We start from the raw sequence: 11,276 nt of genomic DNA, 5'->3' as shown, positions 1-11,276 counted from the left end.
AAATCTATTGTAATGCCCAGTCACTCTGCATTTCACTGCTCATATTGTTCATAAGTCTGTGGCAAATAAAGTGTTTGAATCAGTGTATGTTATTACCCTCCTGTGGATTACAGAGCATTCAGTTTTCAATTTGTCATTTCAACGTTTGGGTTTGGTGATGTTTGACCCAACTCGCTTTCCGTCGTGTTTGGCTGTATCATAGCAACCAAGGGGGGCGGATATGGCTGGGAGAGGAAGCGCATGGTTTCCATGGACACCGCTGACACTGAGCTGTCGGTTAAAGTTTTGAAGTAGAAAAGAAACTTGAAAAAGACGGTAAGTTTGCTCTTGAGTTAATTTGTAGACGTAACAAATTAAGTTAGACACATGTAGCAGGTGTTTTAGTGACGAGGAAAAGCCGGAAACGGTTGTAGTTAAGCTAATGTTAGCCTAAAACCGAACTGTAACGTTTTATCAGCCATGCAAACGGGGCTAATTAGCAGTTAACGCTGTTGGTGTTCTCTGTCAGTCTTTAAATTACAATAAGGAAGAAGCACTTGACAAATAACAGTAACAACAGGTGTGTTTGTAAATGGTCTTGATAGAGAATACTGTCCCCTGTAGACATGTTAGCTAGCCTTTCTCACAGCAGACATTTTGACTTGTCATAGAAGGGAAAGCACAGGTGTTACTGATAACACTAATGACGGCTCTGCTCCATTTAAGTGCCCCCTGACAGTGTGACAGTGAGCCAGCAGGCACAACAGACATTTCACACAGCAGACACTTTGACATGTCATAGTAGAGAGAGCACAGGTGTATTTAATCACATTAAAAGTAGCTGGAGTCCACTTACAGTAGGGGAGGTCCTGGTAAGCTGCCTCACTTGGCTCAATTTCACTTGTGCTTTTGCCTACTTTGACAAGTCAAAATGTCTGCTGTGAAAAAGGTCTACACAGCCACCTGAAACTATTCATCCATCATTTATTCTACTGTTTACACCTGCTTCTCCTGGATGTCAAGTCAAGATGTCTTCTGTAAAAAAAAGCCCACTGAGCACCATAAATACAACATGTTGCCATAGTATGGCAAATGCAGCATGGCAAAATACCAGGATGTTCTACTATATCCGTTTAGATTTTGCAGTTTGCAAGCCAGCATGCTTTTCTGGCTATTCCGACCCACAATCCTCTGCACAGTGAACAATGCATCACATCCACTGATGGGCGACAGTGCATTCAGGTGACTGATGACCAGTTGTTTAGCAATATTAAGACTTTTGATTGTTTAATTGAATGAAATAAACATAATTAGAACCAACAAAACAGTATTAAAAGAAAAACGTATAGCTTATTATCATGAATATAGTATGTTTTAGGGATCAACCGATATGGTTTTTTGAGAGCTGATGCCGATACTGACTATTATGAAACAGAGATACCGATAGCCGATATTTACAACTGATATATGTCTGCTGTAAAAATCATAGTTGATGCAGAATTAAAAAAATAAACACTGACAAAGAAACACCAGAGGCAGGATAAAAAGTCAGAATGAAGAACGAAATTTTAGATCTTTCAATAAATAGGAAAATAAGTAAGTTAAAAATAAATAAGTAACAAAGTTGAAGAATATGCCAGATAAATAAAAACAGATTAACAAAAATAGATAAATACACAATAATCATACATACAAAATTTTAAAAATAAAATGAAAAACAATTAAAAAATAATAATGATAAAATAAAATAAAATGAAGCAGAGCCCAATTACAAGCCAGGCTAAAAAGGTAGGTCTTGAGTTTGCTTTTAAGAGCCTAGAGTGGTAGGTGCAGGCGGTGAGAAGCACGCCAGGGGCAAAACATCGCAGCTAAGGAAAACAAAACTGTATATCGGCATATCGGTGGAAAAATCACCGATACCGATAACCCTTAAAAATTCATAATATCGGCTCCGATCATCTGTCAACCCCTAGTATGTTTGAATCTACAAGGTATGCAGTTATTACCTTTTGCAAAATAACAACATCAGGTCTCTCCGAGTTGACCTCCGTCTCTGGCGGCATTTGTTTTATCTCCTGGTAACAGATATACAAATAAGAGGGTCAAAGTTCAGGGCTTAATGTTATGAGAAAGTAGTATGTCCTATTTGTGTGAATACAGCATGCAACAGTACATTCTTTTTAAGGGCAGCTACAGTACCTACTAGAAGTAAAAAGAAAAAGTATGCGATTTGGAACGCACTCTATATCTACAGTATAGGGCTTAAAGTTTTGTTTGAGTGATTTGAAAGTCAGCCCTGGGGACTGAAGGCAATATATTTTAGAGTTTCTAAACCTTGTCATGGCCTTTTGACCCATTTTAAAGATCCCAAACCTCCCATGACCTTAGCCACGGGCTGATTACAAAACAATGGGCCCCTGGGCACAGATCCACCTCTCACCACACACAGACTTTGGGGTGGTTTTGTGTCTCTTTGTAGTCGTTATGTTTTCGGGGAGGGTTGGAGGTGGGGTTCTCTTAGTGGTCGCCACATGTTGACCCTTTAAAAACAGACCTTCCGCAAACGACTGCAGAAGAGAGTTATTTGCATCATTCTGTTTAAACAGATCTAAAATAAGAAACATAATAGCCACAGCATTCATTCTTTTAGCAGCAGAAAGCTAAGGCATCCGTCTTCCCAAACTTGACCTTACGTTACTTTACATTACATGCTTAGCAAACATGGTATTTTGCCATAATTATGCTGGTATTTCTCTGTAATGGCCACGGGAGATTTTGGTTTCCATAAACTTGTATATATATCAATCTAAAACAAAAACCACATAGCGAGAGAGCATTCATTCTTTTTTCAGCAGCAGCAGCAGCAGAAAGCTAAGGCTTCTATCTTCTGTGCCATCACATTATATACTCGTAATGATGTCATTGTGCTATGTTGTCTGTGGTGCAAAACCCTGTGGTGGCACCAGAGGAATGAATGTGGAATTCATCACAATGCCTTTACACTTTGCTGATAAAAAAGAGTATATCTCAAAAACTATACAATGCACATGGTTCAAATAACTTATAGAGTGTTGAGAAATATTTTGTTTATGTTTCTACATTTAAAAATCATTTCGATCAATATGTTTTGTGTTCTTATTTTGTAAAATCTGATGAGAAACGATTTTTGTATATGTTTTTTTTAAAGGGACAATTTCAGCACTTTTATCAATTATCATATTTGACCTTTTATCTCAGGTTGTACAGATTTTCAGAATATAAAGCATCTCAAGGTACACCAAGAATTGGCATCACGATTAGCATATATACCAATGAAGTTAGTGGTGGACCATTTCTATTGCAGAGTTCAAAGGGTTAATTTGACATTGATATTTTGCAAGTGAAGGCCAGGGGGGCCCCTGACACTTAGGGCCCCTGGGCCAGTGCCTGGTAGGCCTGTTCAGTAATCCATCCATGACTTAAGTAGCGTATAGTTGTCAAGTTGTCATGTGAATATGAGGATGACATACTTTTGTACTATGTTTTTAACGGCTTAGAGTAAGCTCTTAATGGATTAAGTGTAAATCCACATGTTAAGCATATCTGGTTTAGTTTTAATTAATTATTATCAATTAATCTGGCAGTTGTTTTCTCAATTAATCATTTGAGCAGTGACATGTCAGAAAATAGTGAAAAATGCAGTCGCAGTTCACTAGAGCCCCAGGTGACCTCTTCAGATAGCTTGTTTTTTCTGAAATATTAGTTTACTATCACGTTATCAAAAAAAAAAAAATCAAACAAATGTCTTAAAATATCTCACATGGCCTTTTCTTGATATCTCCACATGTAGCCCCAAGCCCAGTGTTGATAAAATGTGAATACAGTGAAATGACTGAATCATCAAACTTTGTTGTTTTAAATGTTTAGTTTCAGAATATCCCAGCCGGTGCCATGGGGGTATCGCTGACGAGGGCAGCCCAGTGGACCACGGCCAGCTCTGGTACTGGCAAACTTGAGCTCACGCCAATGAATGAGTCCTTGTTGAAAGAGATCCTGCACTTTGTGGAGCAGTTCAGCTCCCGACACCCGCAGGAGGCAGAGCATGTGTTCGAGGAGCCTCTGCAGTGGAGTACCACTTTAGTGGCATCTGATTTCAAAACAGACTATGACATCAGGTTGGTCTAATCATGAGGCAGGCAGCTGGTTGGCCGACGCTTTGAGTATTACGTGTCTGTGCAGGATATGCTGTCACCATGGTGTCCAAATGTATTTTACCTTGGCTTTACTCAAAGCAGTGGGCTATAATTAATTTGTTTTTCAGCTTCAGTTAGACTGAGTACATTCCGTTTTATTTCATCAGGAGTTCTACTTTCAATGTGTGGTTAGCTTTGTATCTCGTAGCTTGGAAGCGGAGAAGAACAAAAACAAAAATACAGACTCTGATCTTCCTTAAGTGTATTGGCATTTATAATCTGACACAAAAAGTCATAATAGGGATAAAACCGAAGTATTAAAGTTGTTTTCTTTTCTTCTCTTCACAGTGACTCAGATGTTCAGTCTCACGAGAAAGACAGTGAAGGGCACCCATTGTTGCAGCTCTCCCCTCCTACTGTTTATGTACGCAGCTTCAGCCAGCTCTCTAAACTAGTTCATCTGGCAGATGATAAGAAGCTGGAGGAAGTTCAAGCCTGTCTAGAAGGTAAGCGTGGTGACCACAGGATGAGATTTGAATCTAATTTGCATCATAAGTAGTCCAGCCACCAGCATACCTCCATAACCCGCAGACTTAATTTGTTTGTCCTGCTAGTTATTCTCTACAACCATCCAATTATGCTGCCAGTGGTAATGCTTTACAGATATGTGTTTACTTTAGGGCCACTGCCAAAAAGAGATAAGGTAATATGTATTCGTCTGACAGAAGAATACATGATGAATACTGTAAAAAAAAAACAACTTGGCAAAAGAAATATGTGTGGAAAAAATACAGTCCATGTGAAGCCTGCTGTGTCGTCGGTTCAAAATGAACTCACTCACATTTTTGGATTGAAATTAGCCTCTGAATCTTAAGATTTGCTAATGCTAACCTCCTGTAATGTTCAGAAAACAGAGACCCCGTCGTTAAGATTCTTGGACCCAGCTTTGCCAGCATCCTGAAGAAAGAAGACGCCCATACTGATGTGCTGAGTCTGGTGGACAAAGTGAAAGAGGAAGATCAAGGCAAGGACTCGGAGGTCAAGGTCAAGCTGTTGCTCTTGCTCCAAAATATGGATAACCAGCTCCTCAGCAAGTGCCTCAAAGAGATATCTGAGTAGGTGCTCCCTCTATCAGAATCTGATGATCTGTCATTCTCCAAGGTCGTTTTTTACTCAGATGCACAGTTTTACAGCAACATGTGGTTGTTTTTGATTGGAGTAGGCAGTGGGTTTAGAAAAAGGCAACCATGAGTGAATGAGATAAATTGGAAGTTTGTTTTGTTTTGTTTTTCTACATTTTCATTACAGACAAGTCAGCCTCGACCCTACCGCAGTGAAGAATGAAGTGGAGTTGTTGACGCGGTTCTGCAACGGAGGGGAAAAGAGGGTGTTGAAGTCGGTTCGATACACATCAGGTTTGAATTATCTCCACATCTCGCTGGGTTGCGAGGAAAGCAATTGCTATTAACACTAATGCTGGATATTCCAAAGCATAAAAAGTATGTGTTCTGCCGCCACAAAAGACATGGAAGTCATTATATCTGTCAGATTCCAGTTTACCAAGTCGTTAGTCAGTACATGCTTTTTTGCTTCATTGCAGTGTATTTATCATGGCCTAACAAAGCATGAGCACACCAAGTGGTAAAAGCAGTTCCCATTTCTCAAGTTGAATTGACACAGTCTATGAAAATACTCTCACAGCTAACACTAAAATATGATAGACTAACTAAGTGGCTCTTTTTTTTTAGTAGATGATTTATATTGCAAGTGAAACCATGGCTCTACCCCGGGCTCATGTCTCAGACCTGCAGTGCTATGTCATCTTCTTTAGCAGCCCAGGCATTTGGGATGATTTCTCTTATTGCTCCACTGTTTCCCCCCGTTCCCTTCTTCCTATGGAGACAAACGTGTTGTTGCTATCAGGCTGCAATACATGATATAAAGTCTGCAGGAAGATGTTTGTAACCGCCAACTTTTCCTGCTTTGCTTTTCAGATTATATATTTTCAAACGGCTGCCGCGCCCCTCCATGGAGACAGGTGCATGATGAGATTTGTTACCTTGCGATTGAGCCTTGTGACACAGAGGCCCTCTACATCACCTGCAGCACTGCTGGAGTTTTTCTCAATGGGGTAAGATGAGGAAGATAAAGCACCGCAGACTACATCAGCTGCAACAGTCAATGTAATGTTGCCTATGTAATATTCTGTGTGTGAAAATGTTCAAGGAGGTTACCTTGTGGAAAATAATTTTTGATAGGCTAATTCATTATTGTACAGTGAGTTAAGTGGTGGCAAATTCAATCTGTATGTGCAGTATGTAGTGCTCCAGAGATTTATTCTGAGTTCTTTTAGTACTGTTCTTGAAACATAAATCTGGAGTGCAAAAATTTGCTTCTGTTCTCAACAACAGCTGTTACAGTACCAATCTTAATGCAACATGACGGCACACAGTTGTCAGTGTACAACAGAATTCATTGTCTGTTCATCTGTCTATACTATCAATTTCTATACCTCATAAACACCCTGCTTGTACCCTAGGTAAAGCAGTAAAAAAAAACATGGAACTGTCATTACTACAGCCGTCCCTCCGACCGTTGACTCAGATAGATAACTTACTGAATGAACCTACACAGCCATCATCATATTCAGTGCTTATCGAACAGTTCAATGCTCCTGTAGTATATCAATAAGTTCATGTTAATCATTATGAGGAGTTTCAGGACACAAATTCAAGCTATGATCCGTGATCCAAGTGGAAACAAAATCCAGACCATTCATTCCTTCCTTTTCCGTAATCACTTATCCTGTTAGGGGTCACAGGGGTGCTGGAGCCTATCCCAGCTGGCATTGGGTGAGAGGCGGGGTACACCCTGGACAGGTCGCCAGACTATCACAGGGCTGACACATAGAGACAGACAACCATTCACACTCACATTCACACCTACGGACAATTCAGCTACGGACGAGTCACCAGTTAACCTGCATGTCTTTGAACTGTGGGAGGAAGCTGGGGAAAACCCACACTGACACGGGGAGAACATGCAAACTCCCCATCCCGGGGTTTGAAGCAGGAACCCTCTTGCTGTGAGGTGACAATGCTAACCACTGCAACACCGTGCCGCCACTATGAATTGTCTATATTGTAATTTTCTTATGTTGGTTATTCTGTACACAGACTATTGCACGTCTGTCCATCCTCGGAGAGAGATGCCTCCCAGTTGCGCCTCCTGTGATTTATTCCACTCTTTCCACATTAAATATTTTTTTGAGGGAGTTTTTCCTTGTCTGAAGCGAGGGTCAGAGGGCAGAGGGTGCGGTGTGCTGAACAGACTGTAGAGCCTCCTGAGGCAAATTTGTGATACATGATATTTGGCTTTTTAAATAAAAAGATTTTTGACTTTGACTTTGGAATTCACCCACTAAATTAGTAAATCATAGTCTAATTTTAAAGCCAGTGGGGAGACTATGTAAACCCCCCCCACCTTGGGTTTGAACCAGGAACCCTCTGGCTAACCAATGCATCACCTTTTACCTTTTTTGACCGGATAATGGTTTCAGTGAGATTGAAATGACTTTTTCAAGAGAGACCTGGCCAAGGCCCAGGGGATAAAAAGAGAAATTAGAGTATAGACAATATGCAAATCAAGTACGTCAACAGTTATGAGTTTCCAAAACTAGCAAAATTAGACAGAAAACAATAGATTTAGTTACAAAGTCAATGACTAAGAGTGCTGTTTTCCAGATCCTTTAAAAGTAGCTTGAGTTAAGAGTAATCACTTCTGACATTTGTAAGTCCTTCTGTGCATTGTTCCAGCTGGATGGAGTATTTAAACAAAGTACAGTGGTCTACAAGATAACCACACCCAGGAATAAATCGTAGAGCACAGTGGTGTACTGCATCCAACACCTTTAGACATTGGGCATGTGCAGTCATTAAGAGCAGATCACTAAAATCCAATATCGTTCTAATAGTTGCAGATACAAGTTTACAAAACAGCAATACTTACTAATGTTTTCTGATGCTGTGAGAAGTCTCTTAACATATTAAATGTGTGTAGCATGAGTAAAACAGGCCTATATTTTCCTCATGATTGGGTGAGAAACACCCAGAGGTCCATCAGTGTACCACTGCACAGAGAGTTTCAAATACCAGGAATCCCTCTGAATGTGTTTGCAATCATTTCTGAGAGAGGATTCTGCGTGCTGCAGCACCTTTCACTCTCTCACTGACACTGCTGAAGCCGTAGGTTTCCTGCCTCTGTTTCTTCACCTGGAAATGTTTCAGCCAAGGTGAAAAATCTCCAACCTTAGAACGACTGGGCGACACCGATGCAAATGAAACCTCAAAGAGCAGCAGTGTCTTAAACCTAATTTAGTGGTTTACATGGTTTTACACTTCCTCTTGGAGGCTGCCTGGAGACACTCTGAGCTCTCTAACCTCAGCTATTCCAGCTGACATGTGGGTCACATTATAATTGTGGTTTTGAGAATTAATGAAGCTGTTTTTTAACGTTGTTTTCACAGGGCATAAAACAGGAGGGGGAGGAGAACTGCTACGAGCGAACAAGCGATACGTACAAAGACCTGGTAACTCTTCTGAAGAGCAGATCTCCACATTTTGCCGAGAACATAAACAAGCAGGTACAGTGGGACACAGGCAGATGCAATTATCATCAACACATTAAGACCTCCCTTTCGTAGCCTTGAATTTAAGCTCTCAAAGCAGGAATGTGTGGGTGTTGAAATGCCTCTTTGTCCCACGAACAAGGTCCTTCTCTCTAAACCTTTGATTTGATCCCTGATGCTGTGTGACTCATGTGCATAAACAGAGTTAGGATTGTGTAATCAGTGTCTGTGCTGCTCCACGCTAGTGAGCTAGTGTCTGGTTGTCACTGTGTTGAAAAATTTCTGAAGCCGACCTCCTCTGTGTTCCAACATCAAAACAGCACAGCCCCATCCCTCCCACCACCCACCCCCTCAACAGACACACGCACACACACACGCACACACACACGCACACAGGCACACACTCATTCCCAGACATTCAAATGCGCGTGATTTATTCAGTAGTGCTATTTCCTGCTTTAGTAATTTGACGACATAACAAATCGCCTCAATAATAGATTCCAGCTGCACCCGAAAATCTGTTAATCATTTAAAAATATGATCTCTTTTTTTCTCACTCACACTGATGTTTGTTGGAAAATGTGGCATCATCATCATCATCACAGGCTCATCAAAGCATTTATAAGCCAATTGCTACTCACTGCTTGCTCTGGACATTGGCCCTATCTCATAAAAGAGGGGGGCAGTAATTACAGAGATTTTTGATGGTAGGATTTATTTGCACCTTCACTGATGTGCATTGCTAGTTGCCTTTAACATCCAATAATGCTGAAACTTTTTTTATTAGCCACGCTAGCAGCCTGGCTCTATAGATGAAAATGTCAGCTCACATTCACATTCACACCTACGGCCGATTCAAATAGATTACTGTACATTTGTGTGTACGACGTGTACGAAATCACTTCCTACTTACAGTGTGGTGCACTGAACATCTTAACTCTCCATAATTTAATTTGGTTGGCTGAATTCTGAGTGTGAAATGTATGCACCATATCATGCCCTCAAAAATTCAAGTTGCATCCATGACATATACTAATACTTTTTGTTAACAATCCCACAATGCCATGCACCTCATTTTATATTTGCAAAAATAACCATCGAGTGACTCCAGATTTCTCAGTGGAGATGCAGAGTGTTGATGATTCAAAAATGTCAGACGTAATGAATCAGGTGATTTGGAACAGAGCCTTAAGCAAGGTATATGCTTCTGTGTACCTGCGACGCAGAGGGCTTTGCAGAGGCGTTGCGTCCCTCTGCGACCGACGCAGAGACGGGATGTGCACCTCCAAAAAATTGTAACCGCGCGTTGAGGCAACGCAGACCCAACGCAGACCCAACGCAGACCGCAAGAGCTACGATTGGTCCTTCAAACTACATCATTTCCGGCATTTCACAAGGTTTCACTTCCTGCTGCAGTACCACAACACCGCCATTTTCAAAAGTCTCCATTGTCATTGTTTTTGTTTTTGTAATAAGAGCATTTGTTGTTGTGTCAATCATTTCGAGCTCCAGCAACAGTCTTTCTCTCTCGGTCGTCATCTTCACTGTGACTAGAGCAAAGTCGGAAGATAAACAAACAATGAATGAGCAACGACCATAGACGTCACAGAGTCTAGGTAGGTATATAAAAGAACACCGCGCCCCAAAGCACTTTGGCGGGGAATTGCATGGCGACTTAGGGCACAAGTATACTGGCTGCGTGGCCAAACGTACGCGTACATAGTGTGCTGCGCCTGTGTGTATGCTTGCTGCAGCACGGTTATTCGTCGACGCAGCCAAAACGCCTGATACTGGTGGTCTCCGCTAGGGGCAGACCACAGCACTCAGACACAGAGGTCGCGAAAAGCGAAGAAGGCGATGACACTGTATTTCCGGATGTAGTAGGCTATACACAAACATGGATACTCTCAATGAAGAGGAGATTATAATTTTATGTCTTTTAAGATCTCGGCAGAGGAAAAGGCGTCGTCTCCGCCGCCATCGGAGATAGTTTGTGCGGCCCGACCTCACGTTCATGGTCTCTAGAGGTCTACTTCACACGAGCGCCTCTAGTGTTCATGTCAATATTGCATCTCACGCACACGTCACTTTAACCCTATGGGCCCGAACGACGCATAGTGCGTCCAAATTCATACCTGTTCTTCTCTATTGATTTTCTCTGCGACCGTGCGTCATAGCGATAAGCCACACTTATCACGTGAAACAGCGGAATTGTAGCTTTCCGACAAGACCAACCACTTGTCGGTAGTCCAATGTTTTCACAGCGAAAAAAAATGATAAAGTTACACTAAAATTATGTATAACAGAACTTTCATACAGCTCTGCACACACATTACTCTTGGATGGATTACTCGCGAACGCAGGCTCGCACAGAAATGCCACGCATATCACATGAAAGCGCAGGAGCAGAGCTTTCCAATGATACCACACACATCATTGTGCTGTCATCCCATCATGCTATAAATCCAGATTAATTGTCTACAAAACAAAAACCTGAC

The 11,276-nt window shown here is 41.4% G+C and overlaps 1 protein-coding gene across 1 annotated transcript in view; it reads left to right on the top strand.

The window, feature by feature from the left end:
* The first annotated feature begins 215 nt into the window (after positions 1–215).
* Positions 216–11,276, top strand: part of odad2 (outer dynein arm docking complex subunit 2) — a 56,512-nt gene continuing 45,451 nt past the window's right edge. Inside the window, exons 1-7 of the mRNA XM_050057009.1 lie at positions 216–315; positions 3,886–4,133; positions 4,500–4,657; positions 5,059–5,266; positions 5,460–5,566; positions 6,146–6,282; positions 8,677–8,793. Of these exons, the coding sequence (XP_049912966.1) occupies positions 3,910–4,133; positions 4,500–4,657; positions 5,059–5,266; positions 5,460–5,566; positions 6,146–6,282; positions 8,677–8,793 (951 nt within the window). The 5' untranslated portion in view covers positions 216–315; positions 3,886–3,909. The remainder of the gene's footprint in view (positions 316–3,885; positions 4,134–4,499; positions 4,658–5,058; positions 5,267–5,459; positions 5,567–6,145; positions 6,283–8,676; positions 8,794–11,276) is intronic.

The sequence above is a fragment of the Epinephelus moara genome, chromosome 11, assembly GCF_006386435.1.
Source record: "Epinephelus moara isolate mb chromosome 11, YSFRI_EMoa_1.0, whole genome shotgun sequence".
In the NCBI taxonomy this organism is placed as follows: Eukaryota; Metazoa; Chordata; class Actinopteri; order Perciformes; family Serranidae; genus Epinephelus; species Epinephelus moara.
Note: the sequence above shows the minus strand (reverse complement) of the source record. Positions and strands in the feature narration are given on the sequence as shown.